Source organism: Gracilinanus agilis, chromosome 6 (genome assembly GCF_016433145.1).
Source record: "Gracilinanus agilis isolate LMUSP501 chromosome 6, AgileGrace, whole genome shotgun sequence".
NCBI lineage: Eukaryota > Metazoa > Chordata > Mammalia > Didelphimorphia > Didelphidae > Gracilinanus > Gracilinanus agilis.
The window spans coordinates 18,586,294-18,608,794 of NC_058135.1; the positions used below are offsets into that span (position 1 = coordinate 18,586,294).

The window sequence follows — 22,501 nt, forward strand, 5'->3', positions numbered from 1 at the left end:
AAGAGAGAGAGAGAGAGAGAGAGAGAGAGAGAGAGAGAGAGAGAGAGAGAGAGAGAGAGAGAGAGAGAGAGAGAATGCAGACTGAAAGTACAGGATTCCAAGAAGAAATCTCAAAGACTTCAAAAACAAATAACCATCATATTAGAATAGAAGGAAATAAGGCCACCAGATCTAATAAACAAGTCCAGACATCTATAGATACAGAACGAAAATAAAGGAAAAGTGATCCAACATAATGAGACAGAGAACCTATGGAATTTGAGGAGCATAATACTATTTCTGAGTAGTTTAAAAGAGAAATCATAGAACAGAATTTATGGCTAGTAAAGCAAAAATATGGGATGGAATAGAAATAACTTAAATCTGCAATGACAAAGCTCACCAAAGAAACAAAAGAGAGAACAATAGCAGTCTAGAAGAAAAGTAGAAAACAGCATTAAAAGAAAAAACGTGCTCACTCTGCAAGCCAAACATACTGATCTCAAAGATAGGAGACACAGACACAGCTTAAGGGTCATAGGTCTTCCAGAAGAAAAGGGCAAAACAGAAAACCTTAACAATACAGGAAATAATACAAGAGAACTACTCAGAATTTCTGAACATTAAAAAATGGAATTCCAATCTTCAGAATTTGCAGGTTGCTTCCAAAAGCAAAATACAACAAACAAACAAAAAAAACCCAAGGTTGGAAACTCCAAGACACAGTGATTATAGTTAACAATTTAACTGAGAAACAATAGAGTCTAGAGGTCTCCAAGAAGAAGACTTTTAAATACAAAGGAAAGGAAATTCCAATGACAAAAGATTATCCTGCATCCACCAGAAAACACAGGAAGGAATGGAATCAGGTGTTCTAAAGAGCAATGTAGCTCAGCCCAGGGGAACCTGCCTTCCATAAGTGAGCTTAACCACACCAGAACAAAAGATTCAATAATCAAGAAGAATTTTAAATATTTTAAGAAAGAAAACCAGAAACTAAGAAATTAGTTGCTTCTTGAACACCTGAAACAACAGAAATGCAGAAGTGAATATATACAGTGGACAAGATCAGCCACAGCCACAGAGTGACAGCAGAGAAACTCCAATAAAAATTCTTTCTGAACATATATATAAGGAGATAGGGATGAAGGTGGAAATCAGGTGGAAGTGACCATGGAGAGTCACACAGGGGGCATTATGGATAGAAACTAGTGACACCTTGCTTACAGATAAATCAATGTTTTTGGGGAAACACATAACAACATCTAGGGGTTGTCATAAAAGGCAGGGAAGAGAAAAGTGAAGGAAAGGAGAGAAAAGAGTGTGTTATGCACTGGGATCAAAGGGCTCACAATAAGGGGAAAGTGACCTTTATGGTCTCAGAAAGAGAAGAAACTCTAGGAGAAACTTTAGGGGTGTGAAGGGGAGTTCCACTGATGAATACTCTTCTATAAGGGAAATAGTCTATAAAGGGAGATGGTGACCAGTATGGCTATGGCTTGGGATATTTGGTACTTGAAAAATCTGTTTTTCCTACATTGGGAGGAAGAGAGTTGGAATTCCTGGAGGCAACTGACAACTGGGGGAGTGGGATGGCATGGGCATAGGGAGGAGATTTTAAAGCAAATGAATTAAAAAAGAGGTAACTGGGAAAGGCTTTGTAGGGCTCCACAATTGGGGACATGGTAGGGTTAGGGGCCTACCAGGGGTCAATATCCACTCTGACAACTTCAGCAAGTGGCATTTTTCTGGGAGTGAGTGCAATGGAAAAGAACATCCACCAGGCAGGCCCTACAAGCTGTGGTAGAATGACTCTGGAAGGGCATGCCTGGAAACACCGAAAGTTTTGACTATATGAGGAATACAGAGAAAAGAGATAGACAATAATATTAGGGACATGAATCAGAGAATGAGTGTCTAGACATCTGGCTCTTTTGAGGGCCAGATATGGCTCTTTCTGCAGGAGCCATAAAGTCCATTTTTTTTCAGGCGCTGTTACAGGAGCGGCACTGTGAGCTCTGTACGGCTCTCACGAAATTACATTTTAAAAAATGTGGCGTTTATGGCTCTCACAGCCAAAAAGGTTGCCGACCCCTGGTCTAGACTCTAGTGTAAAAAGAATGATAAAATGGATAGATAATGAAGAGAAAAAAAGAAATCCTTTTTGGAAAGAGAGGCAAAAAAAATTAAACTAATGAACAAGGCTAGGTGAAGGAGAGGAAGAGGGAATCTAGCCAAAAAGGAAAAAGAGAGAAGAAGAATTCTAAAACCAGACAGAAGCAGGAGATAAAGGAACCAATAAACAAAGCCCTAATGGGGAAGGGATAACAAATAAGAGGAGTGAGGGGAAGAGAGTCAGTGGGAACAGGGCTATCTTAAAAATAAAATAAAGTCCCTGAAGGAACAATGTACTGTGTTTACAGAAGGGATATCAAAACTGACACCCCCTCCTCCCCCCAGAAGAACCGTATAGAGGAAAATATAAATCAAACTCTTAACTTTCAATGTAAATGGATTAAACAACCCAATGAGAAAGGGGAGATTGGATAAGAAATCAAAACCCTACAATCTGGTGCTTAAAGAAATATGAAAAAACCCAGGATGTGTACAAATGAAAACCGAGTGGTTAGAAAGGATGGGAACCTGTTTAGGGGGAAGGGGAGTGACGCTCCCTCAAAGAATTTGTAACAGAAAGGAATCTGGGCAAGGTCTGACAGGCATCTTGGATTTCTGGAAAGGAGACAAGATTCAAAGAGTTCAGAGAAAGGTTAAGGAGGAAGTCCTGGGTTTAAAGTCTACAAGGAATATCAGCCCAGCCAGGATAGGGATGCCCAGGAAAGAAATTGGAACACAAAAGCAACAATTGTAATGACAGAGTTGGGGGGGGAGGGGAGGGGATGGTTTGAGGAGCTCAAAGTGACTGAGTTCACCAACTGAGATTTAATAAAGAAATGTAGAGAAGACAGAAGCAGCAAAGTAGAGAGGCAGGGACAAAATTACCCACCAGATCCCCAGCAAGGGGAAGAGTTCAGGACCAAACAAGGAATATCAGAAGATAAAACAGACTGTTTTTGTGCAGAAAACGTGAAAGTTTTTGTGCAAACAAAAATCATGCAGTTAAATGAGGTGGGAAATGTTTAATGGGGGTGCAGCAAGTTTCTATAATAAAGGTCTCATTTCCCAGGCTAGATAAAGCACAGGTTCAAATACCTAAGCCTGAAAGTCATATTCCAAATTGGTGCATGGTCATAGGATATGAGTGGGCAATTCCCAAAGGAAGAAATGCATGCTCTGAACAACTATATGAAAAACAAACTGCCTTTTTATCATATTTACCAAAATACATTAAAAAAAAAAAAAAAAAAAAAGACGAGGGTCCTTGAAGCATTTCTAAAAATGTCAACCAAAAGCACAGGAGCCTTGAAATAAGGCTGTATCCTTGGAGGGTGCAGATCATCAGGCCTCTTTTCTGACGGTGCTGCATATGTGGAAATGCTTATCTCGTTTGGTACTTGATGTTTGGGAGTTTTTAAAAAGGCGGTGAGGGGGTCGATTTGAAGCAGCCTTGAGGCCCCGCACAGGACTGACTTTGCTCCTTTAGGGGAACTCCATACACACGAGCTCCAGGTCCCCCCATCCAGCCTGGGATGTCTGGCTCCTCCCTCCTTCCCCTTTCAGCTAGAAGTCACACAATGCCCCACATTGTTGCTTAACTGTTTCCTGTGTCTAGGTCTGGTGTCTCCCCGTAGAGGGGACCCAGTCTTAAAATTCTTCTGTGCGCCCCTGCGCGTTTTCAGTCCTTCGGGCCCTGGAGGCACTTGTAATTCCGGCCTCACATAATTAAATACTTTTAAGGGAATGAATGAGTGAGTTTATGGACAAGCTCCGTAACAATGTGTCGGGGAGGGAAATGTTTCATCAGCTGAAGCTGGGCCAGATACTAGAGAAGGTCGCCCGTAGCCCAGAATGGCAGGGCCGGTAGGGAAGCCAGGCCAGGAGCCGGGCTCTGGGCAGCTGGGGAGGACGAGGTAACTGACCAAAGGAAGAAGGCCGAGCTGCTCAGTGGGAATGTGGAGGAGCCCACGGCCAGGGAGTCCTCCGGGCTGCTGTCTTTTCTGACCTGAAGGAAGTGTTCTGGCCCTGATGCCCGACGTCCTTAGCCCCGAAAGAACGCACTCACCGTCAGGAACATGTGAAAGTTCATGGAAAAGGAGAGGCATCATGGGATGACGGAGGGGCTCGTTTCAGAAAAGGAAGAGAACGAGATCATGTTTGTAAAGTGCTCGGCACAGTGCCCAGGCTAGGGCAGGCTCTCGAATAATGCCAGCTAATAATAATAATAATAATAATAATAATAATAATAATAATAATAATAATAATAATAATAATAATAATATTGAACAGAACCTGCAAAGGACAGGCCAACGAGCTTGCCTGGGATTAGAGGAAACATGCTAGAGCCAATAACCACTAAAAGAAAAGGGGGAGAACATCTACAAAGGAAGGCCATGATGGCCAAGAGTCAACCTGCCTTTATCAAACACGTGTCATGCCATTTGAACTGCCTTTCCTTTTTTGGGCCAGGATTAAGAAGAGCTCATGATAATAGCCAGCATTTATAGAGCACTTTGAAGGTTTGCAAAGTGCTGTAGTGGTTTGCCATTTCCTTCTTCAGCTCATTTTAACAGATGAAGAAACTGAGGCAAAATGAGTTAAGTGATTTGCCCAACTAGTAAGAATCTGAGGTCACATGAACTCAGATCTTCCCGACCTCAGGCCCAGAATTCTATCCCCTTGCGCTACCTAGCTATTCTGCTCCTTTTTTCATCTAAGGCTTTTTTTGTCAATGACTTGGAAAAAGGGACAGACGGCATGCCTATGAAATGTGCAGGTGACCCAGAGTTGGTAAGGTGAGCTAACAAAGTGGATGGCAGAATCAAGATAGAAAAGAGATCTTGCTTAATAGGCAAGTAACATTGGGCTGAAATTAAGAAGATCAAATTAAATTTGGACAAATTCACCCTTGGGTTCAAAAATCTAATTCCACTAAATATAAGTGTTTCGAAAAACATTATTGTTTATTGTTTCAAAAATGATTTATCCTTTCAAAAAAGATTCGGAAGAAATTGCTAAAACAGAAGGCCAAGGTTTAAAAAAAAAAAAAAAGATTTGGGGTGATTTCGATGAATAATTTGGAGCCCAGCCCAAAGGGCTATAAAATTGTGCTTACCCTTTGACCCAGCAAAACCACTATGTCTAAAGAGAGATCGGAGAAAAAGGAGGACTCATATGTACAAAAATATTTCTAGCAGCTCTCTTTGTGGTGACAAAGAATTGGAAATTGAGGGGAATGGCTGAACAAATGGTAGCATCTGACTGAAGAATGGCTATTGATGAGAGGAAATTTTTCAGAAAAACCAGGGAAGATGTACAAGTGAGCAGAACCAGGACAACATGGTATACAGTAACGGTAATAGTGTCCGACTTTCAACTCGGAATGGCTTTTCTCAGCTATTCTCAGCAACACAATAATCTAAGACAATTCTGAGGGACTCATGATAAAAATGCTACTCTCCACCTCCACAGAGAACTGATGGAAGCTGAGTACAGACTGAAGCACAATTTTTTCACTTACTATTTTTTTCTTCTTGTTGTTGTTTTAAAACAATGTGGCAAATATGGAAATACGTTTTTCACATGTAAAATCAGGATCACATTTCTTGCCTTCTCAATAGGTGGGAGGGAGGAAATTTGAAACTCAAAAAACTTCTGTAAAAGAATGCTAGAAATAAATAAATAATGAATTAGGGATTTTTTAAATTATGAAAAAGATTTGGGAGTTTTAGTGGACTGCAAGTTCAATCTGAGTCAGCAGAGTAGGTGCAATCTGGCAGCCTAAAAAAATGAATTGAACTTCCAGGAATAAAGGATGTGATGATCCTACTGTCCCTTCCCCTCATCTATACTTTTTGGTTCCAAGGCAGAAGAGTGATAAGGGCTGGACAATGGGGCCTAAGTGACTTGCCCAGGGTCACACAGCTGGGAAGTGGCTAAGACTAGATTTGAACCCAGGACCTCCCATCTCTAGGTATGGCTCTCAATCCACTGAGCCACCCAGCTGCCCCCTGAATTGCTATTTCTTTCTTCAGTCCACTTTACAAATGAGGAAACTGAGGCAAACAGGTTTAAGTGACTTGCCCAGGGTCACACAGCTAGTGTCTGAGGCCACCTTTGAACTCAGGATTTCTAGACCTACCTCTCAATCCACTGAGTCACCTCGCTGAACCCCATCTGATCTTATCTGGAAAATGGGCTCAGTTCTTTGTGCCACGTATTAGGTTGAGTTCACATCATACAAGGATGGGTTGAAGAAAGTGGGCACGTTTAGCTGGAGAAGGGAAGGCTGAGGCAGGGAAATGAGCCTGTCTCTAAGCAGATGAAAGGGCTGCCAGGCGGAGCATGGACCAGATGGGCTTTGCTTGGCCACAGAAAAACAGAGCCAGGAACAGAGGGTGCAAGTCCCAGAGGAGCCGAGTTAGGACAGATGGCAGGAGAAGCTGCCCCAGTGCGGAGTGGGCTTCCCCACCCGGCAGGGGGACAGTCCCCACTTTCTTGGAGGATTTTAAGCACAGGGTGGGTGGATGTCGGTCAGCTGTGTTCTCAGGGAGGCCACTGGAATCCCTTCCACCAGGGGAAATCGGAGAAGAGGGCCAGTGAGCGAGGGAGGCACAGAGGAGGAGCCAACGTAAAGGAGGAGTAGTGGGGGGGGGGCCCTGGGAACCCCAGGAGAATGCCTTCTGCCATCCCCTCTCCTGTGCCAGCCCGTGCCCACCCCCACGATGCGCCCGCCCCACGGCTCCCCTCTCGGGCTCTCCGTCCACCTCCAGCAGTACTAGCGGACTCTCCACCCTCAGAAACCGCCCTGCGTCGTGCTCCCTCTCTTCTGCCCGCTGTAGCTAACACTCCCCGGGAAAGAACGTCTCGCGCTCATCGTTCAACCCAAACGGCTCTTTCCATAGTGCCGAATGGCCAGTCGTTCAGGTGAAGCTCGGACGCCAAAGAGGGATGGGGGGAGGACTAACGGTGCCCGAAGCCTGGCGTCCGGCCTGTCGGGCCCCTTTCCCCGACAGAGAGCAGGACCCACACCGTGCCGCCTCCTCTCTCCCCTGCCCCAGGTGCTGCAGAGGGGTATGTGCAGGATCAGTCCCTAAAACCATGTTGGAATTTAGGGCGAGGGTGGTGAGCCGGGGGAGCCCCTCGGCTCTGGCCTGGCTCACACAGTCCTGTTTTCTCCAAATCTGACCCCTCTGAGCACCCTCTTCACAGCTTCCACAGGAGGCATATAAGCAGCATGACACAGAAGGGAACAGAGGCCCCGAGAAAGGAAATGACTTGGCCAGGGTCACCCGGGCTGTAAGCATCAAGGGAGGATTTGAATTTGGAGCCTCAGACTCCAGACCCAGAGCTGCCTCGGACCCCACTGCTGTCCTTGTGATCCTTGCGCCCTGCCCACTCACTCACTCATGGAGATGGACTCTGCGAGACTGCCCAGCGGTCCCTGGGATTGGGATCGAGGCGAGGGAAGGGGCCTGTGCCATGCTCTTCGTGCCCTCTCTAAGGGAAGTGGTGAAAGCGGGATTTGTGGCCTAAGTCCGGCCTCCCCGTGAGCCACGCCGCGCCGGGCTGCCAGAAGCCGGCCCCCTCCCTCCCGGGTCTGGACGCGCGGACGTGCGTGGGGGCCGCTTACCTCCCTCACTGCAGCTCTGCGAGTCGGACGTCAGGCTGTCCGTGGAGCCGGCGATGAAGTGAGCCCGGAGTCCGCCGAACCTGGGGGGGCCGAGGCTTTCCGCCCCGCCGTGGCTGGCCTGTTCCAGGTCAGGGCTGCTTTTGTTCATTCTGAGGAGATGCCTGGAAAAGAGAAGGTGACAGAGCAAGCCCTTTAGTCCCCTGGGGGGGGTCTGGGCGGGGGCAGGAGGGGCAGCCCCTTCCCCTGGCATCGGGCCTCCACCCACCCTTCTGCCTCTCTCCCCGTTGCTCCAGGTTCTGCCGCGGCGCCAAAGAGAACAAATGGCTTCCCTCTTCTACGCCGCACAACCACGAGAACCTCGTCCGAACTTGCTAAAGCGAGGCTAGCCCTGAGCCCCGCAGGCGGCCTGCTCCTGGGCAGCGCTCGCTGCCCTCCTGAGGGAGCCTGGCCGGCCCGGGGAGCGCCGCTTCTCGTCTGGACCCTGCAACGGCCCCTTCCCCAGCCGTCCCGGAATCCTCCCAGGAATCCTCCGGCCAGCAAACCCTGCCACCCCTCCTCCGCTGGGGGCCGCCGGGCGCACGCCTGCTTCCATTTTCAGCTGTCCCGGGGGTCACCATCCCGCTTTCTAGCTCTCCGGATACCCCAGAGCCTGGGCCCGTCCTCCCGGGGAACAGGCACGCTCGCACCAGGACGGGGAGCTGCGGCTGCGGGCGCGGCACCCACAGGCGGAGGAGCCCAGGAAAGCGAAGGCCGGAGGCCCCGGCCAAGGGAGGCCCGTGAGCCGGGAAGCCGGGCAGGGCCGCAGCCACAGGTGCACCCAGGAAGGGGACAAAAGAGGTTCAGCTTGGCGGACCTCGGCGGCCCCGGGGGGAGTCGTAGAGCCCCGCCCGGGGAACCCCTACCAAGCGAAAGGGTGTCCCATGGCCCCGCGGGGGAGCCCGCCATCGACGTCACAAGGCCCGGCTCTCTTCTAGTCCTCCCGTGACAAGGGAGGAAGCGAGGAGCCAATCCAGGCGCCAGCGCGGGGGACGAGGCCGGCTGCGGCTAGCCTGGGCCTCGCAGCCGTCCGTCATGGCTTCCAACTAGAAATGAAGCCCAGTGTGAGGGACTGGCCGGATACGCGGCGGCCATGAAGGGGCTGCCCTCGGAGAAGCCTGGGGGGACCATCTCTACCCTGACCACCACGCTGTGAAAATGGGCCCGCGTGTGCCCGGGCGGCAGCGGGAACGGGCAGGCGCCGAGCCCTCCCGGGGACAGCCGGGCCTGGATTCGGCAGACAGAGCCCCGGCGTCTCCGGGGGCACCCAGGGCACCCCAGTGGAGATGGCTAGATGGGGTGAAGCCCGGGTGCCCCCCTTTGCCACCATCATGGGGGCCTTCTTGGTCAGGCAATCGTCTCAGCTGCCCTGACTTCACTGCCACAGCCGGCGGGGAGGCGCGCACCGCTCTGTCTGGGAGGGGGCACGCGGGGGCGAGTGCGAGTGTGCACGTGAGTGTGGGAGCACGTGCGGGGAGGGGGAGGAGGGGACCCGCCTCTCTTCCAGGCTCTGAGTCTGGGCAGGGTCCGGGGCTGTTGGGAGGACCCCAAACCTCGGATGTGACTGCGGCCTTGGGGGACCCCTCCAGACCAACCAGGACCTGAAGAGAAAGGCCTGCTGCGGCCTGGCCTCGAGGAGGCACCTGGCCTTTGTGTGACTCACCCCCGGGCCCATTCCCGCCCTGGGGAGCTCTAAATCAACCCGACTGGATGAGATCCATTAGAGCCGCAGAGGGAGGCCCGCATCCCCCACATCCCCCACATCCCCCACATCCCCAGGGCGGGGCTTGCAGACCACCAGGGGCAGGGAATTGGCAATTCAGTGAACGGGGAAAAGGAGGGGTTTGGGCCTCCTTACAAGCCTCCCTCTCCTTCCGGGGACCCTAACCCGGGAGCGAAGCGAGCCAGCCAGCTGTGGCTCCGGCTGACAGGCCTCTCACCAGCCATCCCCCCAGTAACAAGTAACCTCCCCGAGAGCAGGGCCTGTCTTTGCTTTGGCATCTGTAACCCCAGAACTCAGCACAGGGATTAGCCTAAAGGAAACCCTTAAGGAAGGCTCGCTTTCATTCATTCTTCTTGCCCTCCTTCCTCGCTCAGACTTAGCCAGCTTTGTGATCTTGGGCACGTCGAGTAGAAAGAAGCCTGGCCCCGACTCTGGTTCAAACCCTGCCCTGGTGACCCTGGGGAAGTCACATCTCCCTGGGCCTCGGTTTTCTCATCTGTGTAATGGTCCATTTACTCCAGCTTACAGTGAAGAGCGACTGGACACGTTCTGTGACCGCTGACAGTCAAGCTTGTATCTATAAGTTGGGGACATGATTCCAATTTACTTACAGGGACACCTGGAGGGACGTGCTCTCTATACCTTCCCTCGACAAGGAAATCGGGGCCATCATTCCGCTGACCATGGATCATATTTATCCACCTTTCAATCAGCCACAACAAAAACCAATGAACAAAACTGAGCCAAACTAACCTCAAGGCCCCTGACCAAGCCGGGGGGCCAGTGGATGAGGCAGGAAGCTTGCTGGGCTTTCTCAGGAGTCATTCCAACAGCAGCCACTGGCCGGTTACTCTTCTCCCCTCTTGGGGTGGGCCCTGACACAGAGGAAGGGGCCTCCCTCAGACCACTCCCCCCCCATTTCCCTCCCACTCCTCCTGCTTCTGCCCATGGCTGGCTTCCACTCAGACTTCCTTCCCTGCCTCTGGTTGGCTCTGGGCCCACCGGACGGACCTTGGGAGAGGTGAGTGGCAGAAATCCCCTGGCCCGGCAGACATCCTTCTCTGGGCCGCTGTGGCAGCTGCTGCGGACCAGTGCCTTGAATGGGGTTTTCCCCCTATTGTGCTTGGGGGGGTGGCTGGGAGCAGCCTGCCCCAGACTGGATGGCTACTGAGAAAGCCAGAAAAAGCGAAGGCCGGCAGGAAGAAGGGCCATCTGCTCAACTTCCTCATTCATTCTCAGGAACAAACCACAGCTAAAAATACCGCCGAGCCTGGCGAGCCACCCAGGGTGCAGTGTGCAGGGCTCAGCAGCCCTGTCTGGGCCTTCCAGGCCTGGCTCCAACAGGGCACACGGCGGTGCTCTCAGGGCCCCGCTCCGGCCCCTCGCACGCCTGCTGGGCCCGGGGCAGAGCCGCGAGCCCCGGCCTGGGTGCCCGCAGGGACGCACATGGCCTAATGGGCCGGTGCCAAACCGGGAGTCTCCCTTTTGCATTTGTGGCCCCACTTCCACCGCGGCCCCCGAGCGCGGAGGGTGCAGGAAGCGCAGGCCTCTTACCATCCTCGATGCCGGCCGCTGGCAGGTGACAGGCAGCTCCTCTCCCGGCCCCTGCTATAGAAGGCACTTCCTCTCGTGCCTGCCTGCGGGACCCACATCTCCCTATGGGGGCCGGACCTCTCCGGACAGGCCCTTCAGTGTGCTGTGACAGACAGACTCCTGCCACCCTCGCCGTCACTGGGCGAACAAGGAGGGACCCAGAACGAGGCCTTATAAATGCCTCCTTCATTCTTCCTTAGCTGCCCGGCTTGGAACAGCTCTGTACCCTCTCTTCCTGCCTCCGGCACGATTCTAAACGAGGGCCGACATTCAGAAAACACTGATTGTCTGCCCTGTGCCAGACACCGCTGAGTGTGGGGGAAGCAAAGAAAAGTAAAATCCAGCCCTATAAAATAGGAGGCCAGCACCCCAAGGGCCTCCCTTTGCTCTAGAACCTGCCATAGCTCCCTGCGAGACCCCTCAGCCTCTCTGGGCCTGCCCTTTAACTCCACGTGCTTTATTCTACTGACCCACAAAAGCTAGCTCAGCCTTCCGCCCGGCAGCTCTTTGACTCCCCTTCACTTTGGCCGACTCGAAACCACTTCAGTCTCCCTCCTGCAGGCAGTCTTCCGACCATCCTGCCGGCCGCCTGGCTTGTCCGTCCCAATCGGCCCTCACGAGAGGCCCGTCCAGGCCAGACTGCTATATGGTTGGGGCAGGACTTTTTCAAAAACTCTGGCTGTAAACGGGCCACGAGAGCATCGCCTTCTTCATCTGGGCGGCACCCTTGGGAGGAAGGAGCCGATTCGGAGCGCTCAGGGGGTCTAGGTAGGCTTTTGGCTTCCTCGCTCGGGAAGGACGGCCTCCCTCCTCTCCTAGCCAGGAGGCACCCATCCTTGGAGGGCCGGCTCAAACACGGCCTCCTCCTCTCATCTTCCATGCACTCCGGTCTGGATCTCTCAGACCTCTGCTCAAAACCCCTTCAGACTTCCAAATACTAAAAAGGCCGGGCCTCCACCCTACCTCTCCAGCCCTCCTTGGGCTTCGTCCCCAACCCAAAGCCAACAACTCTGCTCCCGAAGGGCGCGTGCTTCTTGTCAGACTTCCCTAGAACACCTTCCTTTTTTCTCTTCTCTGATGCTCCAGTTCTTACCCTTCCTCTGGTGCACAGCTCTGAGGCTGGCTCTACCCCTTCGGCCTCTACGTCCCCAGCCTCAGAGTACTGCACGTCCCCCCTGTGGGGCTAGTCCAGGGCCTAGTGCAGGGCCTGGCACATAGCGGGTGCATAACACACCCTTGTTTGCCAACTGGCAAGCGAGTGCCTTTGCTCGCAGGTGCCCAGCGTGACCATCCTGGGGCAATCCAGCCCATGGCACCTTTGCGGGACTTTGCTGGGCAAATGCTGCCGGTCGGGTGGCCTCCTGCTCCTTCTCCTCTGGACTGCTTTGCATTTACTGTCTGAGTGACGCCACAGGGCAGAGCCAAAGGGTGGCTCTTAAAACACCGACCGGACTGCGCCACTTCCCAAGAAGCTGCGAGAGAGGCAGTGACGCAGCTCTCAACACGGCGCTCCAACCAACTTTAACTCCTCAACCAAAGTTTGGCCCAGTAGAGCCAACAAAACTTCAGAGTAAGGCATTTTTCCAGCCTATGACAGCTTGGGAGATGGGCAGGAAAGATCTGTGTCCTGGAGCTGGGGTGGGGGCCATCCCACAGTGTACGGCAGCACCAGCAATGTTCTTAGAGGCAGCAACTGCAGCAGCAGCCATAGCAATTTGGGGAGCTCTCAACACAGAGGCAGCATGGTGGGGGAGGCGGTCAAACAACTGGTCAGAAAGAGATTATGAGGGCCCGTTTTTGGCATTGATTGCAACTGGCTCTAATTGGCAATTCAATTGCCCACAAGCAATTCTGGGTCACAGTTCCAGGATGAAGAGCCATGAGGGTCAGTAACAAGGAAGCAGGAGTCCTGATTACAGTTCTAAGGTCAGACACTTGTGGCTTTAGGGGAGCAAAGGCCCTTCCTGGGTAAAGACCAGACTGAAGACCAGAAGAGCAATGACCACCCCTCTCCCAGGATGACATGACCTCGGAAACACCAAAGACCCCCAGAAATAGCTCTGAAAAATGTAGCATAAAAAATCCAGAGCTCAGGACAGTGCCTCCCCACCCTACAGGTGAGCAAAGCCCAACTTTAACATAAAGTGTAAAGTCAAGAAATAGAAACAAGCAAACAATTTTTAAAAATCCCAAAACAACTTAATTCTAAAAAGTTACTATGGATCCAGGGAAGATCAAGACACAAACTCAGAAGATGACAATGTGAAAACAGCTACAAGCAAAGCTTCAAAGAAAAATGTTCACTGGGCACAAGCTCAACAGGAATGTCTGGAAAAGTTAAAGAAAGAGGGACATTTGGATAGCGCAGTGGATAGTGCCAGCCTGGAGTCAGAACAACCTGGGTTTAAAACTGGTCTCAGACACTTCCTAGTTGTGTGGCAAATTTAGTAAACTAGGCATGCTCCAAGCCTGGGGAAGTCGTTTAACCTAGTTTGCCTAGCCCTTGCTGTTTATTCTATCTTAGAATTGATACTAAGATAAAAGGTAAGAGTTTAAAAAAAAAACAACCAATAATAAACGAGATAAAAAAGGCAGAGGAAAATTGGGAAAAGAAACGAAAGTGGTGCAAGAAAATTACTAAAGAAGAATGAACAACTTGGTTTAAAAAAAAGCACAAAATACTAAAGAAAATAATCCCTTAAAAATCAAAATTGGGCAAGAGGAAACTAATGAATCTATAAGACATCAAGAAACAATAAAAGGAATAAAAGAATAAAAAAAGATAATGTAAAACCTTTCATTGAACAAACAAGCCTAGAAAATATACTGAAGAGAAATCATTTGAGAATCATCAGATTAACTGAAAGTCATGACCAAAAAAAGGCCTAGACATCATATTAAGAGAAATTATATAGGAAAACTGTCCTGATATTAGATTCTGAGGGTAAAAATAGAAAGAGAAAGAATCCACTGATAACCTACCGAGATTCCAAAATGAAAACTCTTGGGAATATTACAGTCAAATTCCAGAGCTCCCAGGTCAGGAAGAAAATAATACAAACAGCCAGAAAGAAACAATTCACTTATCATGGAGCCACAGTCATGATTACACAGGATTTAGTGGCTTCCACATTAAAAGCCTAGGTGGCTTGGAATATGATATTCTAGAAGACAAAGGAGCTAAGATGACAAACTAGAAATCCTGAATATCCTTCAGAGAAAAAAAACAAACATTTAATGAAATTGAAGACTTTCAAGCATTCCTGATGAAAAGATCAGAGTTGAATAGAAAATATGGCATTCATACACAAAACACAAGAGAAACAAAAAAATAAAAATGAAAGGGAACTCATAAAAGACTTAATATGTTCAAACTATTTACTTTCCCATGAGAAAAAAAAATTTTAGGGTAGTTAAGAGTCTAGATAGACAGAGGGCATGAGTGTGAGTGAGTTAATTGTGTTGGAATGGTTCCCTCTCTCCCCAAAAAATGAAAGGAAAAGAAAGAGGGATGCACTGAGAAGAGAGGAAAGAGAAAGGCAGAATGGAGGGAAATCCAAGAGATACACAAGGAAACTTTTATAGTGGAAGGGAAAATGTTAGGTAATTATTTTTTTTTAAACCCTTAACTTCTGTGCATTGGTTCCTAGGTGGAAGAGTGGTAAGGGTAGGCAATGAGGGGGCAAGTGACTTGCCCAGGGTCACACAGTTGGGAAGTGTCTGAGGCCAGATTTGAACCCAGGACCTCCCGTCTCTAGGCCTGACTCAATCCACTGAGCTACCCAGCTGCCCCCAATGGCAGGTAATTCTTGAACCTCACCCTCACTGGAATTAGGAGGGAAAAAAAAAAAAAAAAAAAAATATATATATATATATATATATATATATATATATATATATACACACACACACACACACTCAGTTGGCTATAGGAATCAATTTTACCTAATAAGGAGATAGGAGGGAAAGATAAAAGAAAGGGAAGAGATGATTAAGGGGAGGAGATATGGATTAAGGGAGATAATGATCAAAACTAAAATAGACTTTTGGAAGGACATGATAAAAAGAGAGAATAAACATAAAACTAGGATGATGAGAAATATATTTAGTAATCATATCTGTGAATTGTGAAGGGGATGAGTTTATTTATAAAATGGAAGTAAAAAACGGAATGGATTAGAAACCAGAATCCTACAATATATTGTTTGTAAGAAAAAGACTTGAAATAGAATGAAACACAGTTAAAATAAAGGGCTGGAGCAAAATCTAATATGCTTCAAATGAATTTTTTTTAAAAAGCAAGGATAGCAAGCATGATCTCAGACAAAGTAAAAGAAAAAATGGACTTAATTGAAAGAGATAATCAGGGAAACTACATTTTTCAAAAAGGTACCATAGACAATGAAGTAATATCAAGCTTTTTTTAAGTTTCTCTGATAAGGGCTTCATTTCTCAAATATATAGGGAACTAAACCAAATTTATAAAAAAAAATTAATTTAATTTAATTTAAAAAGTCATTCCCCAATTGATAAATGGTCAAAGAATAACGAGGCAGCTTTCAGAAAAAAGAAATCAAAGTTATCTCTAGTCATGTGAAAAAATATTCTTAAATCACTCTTAATTAGAGAAATGCAAATTAAAACAACTGAGGTACCACCTCATATTTATCAGCTAACATGACAGAAAAGAAAAATGACAATGGAGATGTGGGAAAATCGGGACACTATTACACTGTTGGTGGAGTTGTGAACAGATACAACATTCTGGAGAACAATCTGGAACTATGCCTCAAAGTTTATAAAACTGCATACCTTTTGACTCACTAATACCACTACTAAGTCTATAACCTAGAGTTAAAAAAAAAAGCAAAAAGGAAAAAAAAACCTATATGTGCAAAAATATTGATAGTCATTCTTTTGGGGTGACAAAGAATTGGAACTAGAGGGGAGCACCATCAATTGGGGAATGGTTGAACAAGTGGTGGCATATGATTGTGAAGGAATACTATTGTGATATAAGAAATGACAAGCAGGATGCTTTCAGAAAAACCTCAAAAAGACTTATACAAAAATATTAATAGCCCCACTCTTTGGTGGCAAAAAACTGGAAAACGAGGGTATGTCCTTCAATTGGGGAATGGCTGAACAAACTGTGGTATATGCTGGTGATGGAATACTATTGTGCTCAAAGGAATAATAAACTGGAGGAATTCCATGTGAACTGGAAAGACCTCCAGGAACTGATGCAGAGTGAAAGGAGCAGAGCCAGAAGAACATTGTACACAGAGACTGATATATTATGGTAGAATCGAATGTAATGGACTTCTGTACCAGCAGCAATGCAATGACACAGGACAGCTCTGAGGGATTTATGGTAAAGATGATACCTACATTCAGAGGAAGGACTGCAGGAGTGGAAACAGAAGAAAAACAACTGCTTGAACACATGGGTTGAAGCGGACATGATTGAGGATGTAGACTCTAAATGACCACCCCAATGCAACTATCAACAATTTGGAAATAGGTCTTGATCAATGACACATGTAAAAACCAGTGGAATGTGCATCGGCCATGGGGGGGTGATGGGGTGGGGGTGAAGGGGAGAGTAAGAACATGAATCATGTAACTATGGAAAATTTTCCTAAAAAATAAAATCTCAAACCAAAAAAAAAGAAAGAAAGAAAAACCTGGAAAGACTTAAATGAAATGACTGAAGATGAAGAAGAACCGGGAGATCACTGTGCCCAGTAACAATGTTGTTATGATGATTGGCTATGAATAAGATGGCTACTTCTCTGATCAATACCATGATCCAAGATAATTCTAAAGGATTCATGATGAAAAAATGTTATCTGCCTCCAGGGAAAGAAATGATGAACTGAGGCATAAACTGAAATAGGATTTTCTCACTTAATTTTCTTGCTTTTCTTCCAATGTGGTTAATTTGGAAATGTTTTGCAAAAGATTTAAGATTTTACATGTATAATCAATATTATTTGGAAGGGTAGGAGGGAAGAAGAGAATTTGGAACTTGAATTTAAAAAGAAACAAATGTTATAAATAAATTTTTAAAAACTTTGGAGATTCCCTTTTACCTTCAGCATAAACTACAAATCCTTCGGTCGGCTAGCATGTGTCTGGTGTGCTAGACACGAGGTTAGACACGGGGTGGTCCTGAGACAAAAATGAAGCAGTCCGTGCTCTTGGAGAGCTTCTGTCCCGGTGGGGAGTCAGCATGGACAGAGAAAAGCACGTGCTGACAAGATAACAAATAAGGAGAGGGCAGTGCTGGGGGTCATGGGAGAGGCTACAGGCAGTGTCTGAGCCAAACAAATAAGGGACCCACGTAGACAGGCAAGGACGGCGTTCTAGGCAGGGGCACTGAGACAGGAGATGAGGGTCATATGGTCAGAACGGCAAACAGGCCCAGCTGGCTGGACTGTGGAGCACAGAAGTAGGAGAAGGTGGGAATTTGGGCAGGGTCCGAATTACAAAGGGTTTTAAATGCCAAAAAGAATAGGGAGGCACTGGGGTTTACTGAGAACAAGAACGACCCATCAGAGCCCGGCTTCAGGGGAATGACTGGCAGATGCGGGGAGGAGGTGAGAGAGGGTCAGTTAGGAGGCCACTGCCAGGGTCCAGGCCAGCAGTGATGAGTGCCTGCCCTCGGATAGAAGTTCAGGGAGAGCCAGTCCAAGCTTGCGTCAGGGAAAAGCCTGAGAAAATACTGAAGGGTAGAGGGATCCTTAGAGCAGGCTGAGGAGGGGTGAGACATAGGCAGAGACGGAATGATCAGCAGTAATTATTTTTTTAAATCCTAATGAACAACTCTAGGACAGAAGGGCAAGAACTAGGCAAATGGGGTAAGTGGTTTGCCCATGGTCACGTAGCTAAGACCTGCCTGAGGTCGAATCTGAACCCAGACCCTCCTGATTCCAGGCCTGGTGCTCTGGCCACTGTGCCAGAGCTGCCCCTAAGCATCTGTAATGGTTTTGATGAAGGAAGTGGAGCCCTGTGAAGAGTGAGGCCGGTGGGGTTACAAGCCCAGTGAGCTGGAAGTGAAGGACTCAGAAGTCAGGGAATTGGAGGAGCCTAAAGAAGCGAGGAGTTTGGGGCTTCTCAGATGGTAAAGTGTCAAGTGGGGGAAGCCAGGGCTTTATGATGGCCAAAAAAGCAAAGGATCCCAAGGAACAAGAAAAGTCTAAAAAGAAGGGAATAAATGAATAAACAATTCACTAACTAAATAAGAACTACCTGAATCAACAGCATTTCTGTATCATACCAATAAAACTCGGCAGCAAGAGAAAGAGAAATTTAAAATATTTAATAACAAAAATTAATAAATGAAAATTTGAATATAAAATAATTGTCGACAGCATAAAAAAGCTTAGGAGTCTACTTCCCAAATGGGTTACATCCCTTAAGACCTGCCTGTTCAAACCTTAGAGCATTTATCAATCAGGGAAAGGCTGCTATTCTTATAAATTTGAATCAGTTCCTTGTTTGTCTCTTTACAGAGATACACTCTTTACCGAAATCGAGTCAGAGGTAAATTATTGGTGAGATATTAATTGCTTATGGGTAGGTTAAGCCAATATCATAAAAATGACATTATCTAAATTAATTTACTTTACTGAGGGCCATACTAACCAAATTACCAAAGGGTTGTTTTATGGAGCTAGAAAAGTTAATTCCAAAATTCATCTAGAGGAACCAAAGGTCAAGAATCTCAAGGGAGATAATGAAAAAAGTGGGCAATAGCAGACCTCCACCTATAATACAAAGCAATCATCATCATAAGGATTTGGTCCCGGTTAGGAAACAGGTGGTTGAGCAGACCAGACTAGGCACACGGCACGAAGGAACCCAGCGGCCTAGTGCTGGACCACCGGGTCCTGGGGTCAGGACTCACCACTTGGCAAAACTACAGGAAGGGCAGAAATTGCACTCAGACAGCCCTACACCCGCACAGCAGACAAGCACTAACTAATCCATGACTTGGGCATAAAAAAAGGCTCAGCACAAACAAATGCAACGCATAAGAGCAGAGGGAAGCAGTTGGGAGGGAGGGAAGGATCTTGGCAGCAGCTCTGACAAAGGTCTCGTTTTCAAAATATACAGGAACTGATTCTAATTCATTTCCCCGATGGACATGTGTTCTAAGGATATGAACGGGCAGTTCCTAAAGGACGTAAACCAAGCCATCTAAACCCTGAAAAATGCTGGGAATCACAGATAATTGCAGAGATATAAACTGAAGCAACCGTTCGAGTCTACCTGAAAAGGAGCAACTAGGGTGGCTCAGTGGATTGAAAGCCAGGCCTGGAGATGGGAGGTTCTGGGTTCAAATCTGGCTTCAGACACTTCCTAGCTGGGTGACCCTGGGTGAGTCACTTAATCCCAATTGCCGGGCCTTTATTACTCTTTGGCTTGAGAATGGATACTAAGCATTGATTCCAAGATAGAAAGTAAGGGTTAAAGGAAAAAAAAGATCCTACCTCACACTTCTCAGTTAAGCAAGGATGACAAAAAGGAAAACAATATCAGATGGGCTGTGGGAAAACAAGTACAAGAATTCAGTGTGTTGGGAAAGCTGTGACGAGCCAGGCCATTTGACTTTCCTGGGCTCTAAGAGAGGAGTTCTCTTCCCTTGAAGCCAAGCTCCTTCCCTTGATGACTGCCCCCTCTCCTTCTCTTTACCCTCATTTCTCAACACTTCTGCTGACCTCATCACTCCCCTGAAACTGCTCTTTCTGGCCTGGGATCTCTTCTGCTCCAAATCCAATGGCCTTCTCTCAATCCTTATCTTTCCTGACCTTCTTGACTGTCTTCTAGGTGGCCTGGTGGATGGACTTGGAGTCAAGAAGGTCTTGAGTTCAAATCCAGCCTCAGATACTCACTGACCACAATCTTTCCACTGGATAAAGTCCTCACCAGAAAACTCCTCACCATGGAGATTCCTTCGGCTTGGTCACTCACAATCATCAGCTGCTTTGGCCCCTCTGCCTGCAGGGTGGAGCAATAAACTCCCCCCAGCTAGTCCCCCTTTATAGTGGGCTCAAAATCCCAGCCACCTCTTCATTTGCTCTTCAAGTATCTGTCCTACTTGATTTTCTCTCTACTGTCTGATCGTGGCCCTGGGTCAGCATCCTCTTCCCTTCCCCTCTCCAGCTTCCTTTTGAATGTGCTCCTCCCCTGGTAGACTGTAAACTCCTGGAGAGCAAGGGGTATCTTTTTCTTATTTGCAATAATAGTTTATATATTTATCACACCAAGTGACCCTGGGCAAGTCATTCACGTCTGTTTGTCTTAAGTTTCCTCAACTGTGAAATAAGGATAATAATAGCACCCCCCTCTCTCACTATGGGCTTGTAGTGAGAAGAAAATGAGAGAATATTCAGACAGCATTTGCAAACCTTTGATAATAATAGAAATGGTAGTTAGTGGAGCAGCTGGGTAGCTCAGTGTATTGAGAGTCAGGCCTAGAGACAGGAGGTCCTGGGTTCAAATCTGGCCTCAGCCACTTCCCAGCTGGGTGACCCTGGGCAAGTCACTTGACCCCCATTGCCTACCCTTACTACTCTGCTGCCTTGGAGCCAATACACAGAAGTTAAGGGTTAAAAAAAAAAAAAAAAGAAATGGTAGTTATTACTACTGTTGATATTATTTTCTCTGAAGCCTGTGGCTCCTCCCTAGTACTTTCTCTCCTCTAGATTTTGGACTCTGCTCTCTCCTGTTTTCCTTCTGCCTTGGTGAGAGCATTAAGTGACCCCAACATTCTATCCTGGGCCTTCCAAACCTTCCTCTTCCTCTGCCTCTGTCTGTCTCACCTTATCAGCTAATTGAGCTCAAGATAAATCTCCCAGAGATGACTCACTCCCCGATCTATAAAGGCAGCCCTATGCCCGAGCTTCTCCGTGAACTCAGCCCAATATTACCAAGTGCCTGTTGAACATTAATCAAGTCAATCAACAAGCATTTATTAATTCTTATTCCCTGGTCCATTGACCCAATAGAAACTCTTCCACCCTCCACCTAACTTACTCAGAAGTGTGTCTCACCATTTCCTTTGCCCTTAATTGCTTATGGATTGAGCCATCAAAGCGCTCCTTGGCCCATGCTGCGGGCTGCCCAGCCCTCACAGCGAGCGAGCTCCCCTCGGCTCGCCACATTCGCACGGAAGGTGACCCCACCACTCCCGAATCAATGGCGCTCTGAAGACCCCACGGGCAGCCCACGATGAGCTGGGGAAGGAGGGAAGGGCAGACAGCCGTGCTTCTGGGGGGCCAACATTCCTGACCTAAAAGCCTCGGTCCAAGTCCTCAGGGCCGCATTTCACTCTGCACGGAGGTCGCGTTTCCGTCCTTTCTCTTATGAGGGGCAGGAAGACAGACATGCGACCTGAAGCCCCTTCCTAGCCTGGATCCAAATCCCAGCTCTGCCCATGGACCTCTCTGGGTCAGTATTCATCTGTCAATGAGAGGATGGGACTCAAGTCCCTTGTGGGCCCTGGAGTTGTGGAGAGGCGCCGCAATCAAATCCTGCCTCTGACAGTGACGATGACCATCACGCCTGACCCGGTGTAGGAGCTATATAAATGCTTGTTCCTTTCCCTCCCCTTCCCTATTACCTACCTGCATAAGTCACCTCATTTCTCCAGGCCTCGATTTCCCCTTCTGTAAAATGAGGGGATCAGCCTTGATGGCTTCTGAGGATCCTCTCAGCTGACATTGTGGGAGCCAAAGATCTCTTAAATACAGGGATGTTAAAGTGTGCCAGGATTGCTTATGTGGCAGGGAGAGTGGCGTGGGGCATCCAGGGACCTGGGGGAGGCCCCCTGGCCAATTCTGCTCTCCTCTGGTCAGCTATGTCTGCATAGCAATAACAGTGACCATCCACACTGATCCTGTCTGGTCCTCCTGACAAAGCTTAAATGATTTACTGCCCAGGTCACACAACTAGGAAGCATCTGAGGCAGGATTTGAACTTGGGTCTTCCTGACTCCAGGCTATTTTGCTGGCACCCCCAACACTCCTCCTTTCTCCTCAGTCAATTCACCCCCTCCTCCACACTTGCCCATTTCTAGACACTATCGCCTTCTCAGGCACTGAGTGAGGCTCACACCCAACACCTTGGTCCTTCTTGTCTCTCCTCTTTTTCCCTGCACCCCACCTCCATAGCCAATAAGTTGCCATCTCTTACCTTTGGCCCCCACTCAGCTTCCCAGCCTCATCCCCCCCAAGACCATTGTAATAAAGGCCTCTCTGCTTCTAGTCTTGGCCCTATAAGTCAACCTCCACAGAGCCACCACGATCACCTTCCCTAAAGGCCAGGCCTGGCCACTTCACGTCTCTGCTCAAAAGTCTTCTGAAGTTCCCTATTGCCTCAAGGATCAAGTCCAACCTTCTAGCCTGATGGCAAAG

General features: G+C 48.1%; 1 protein-coding gene across 1 annotated transcript in view; it reads right to left on the minus strand.

Annotated features, from left to right (window-relative positions):
• Positions 1-22,501, minus strand: part of PRAG1 (PEAK1 related, kinase-activating pseudokinase 1) — a 51,193-nt gene that overhangs the window by 16,130 nt on the left and 12,562 nt on the right. The window contains exon 3 of the mRNA XM_044680937.1: positions 7,727-7,887. Within this exon, the coding sequence (XP_044536872.1) occupies positions 7,727-7,887 (161 nt within the window). The remainder of the gene's footprint in view (positions 1-7,726; positions 7,888-22,501) is intronic.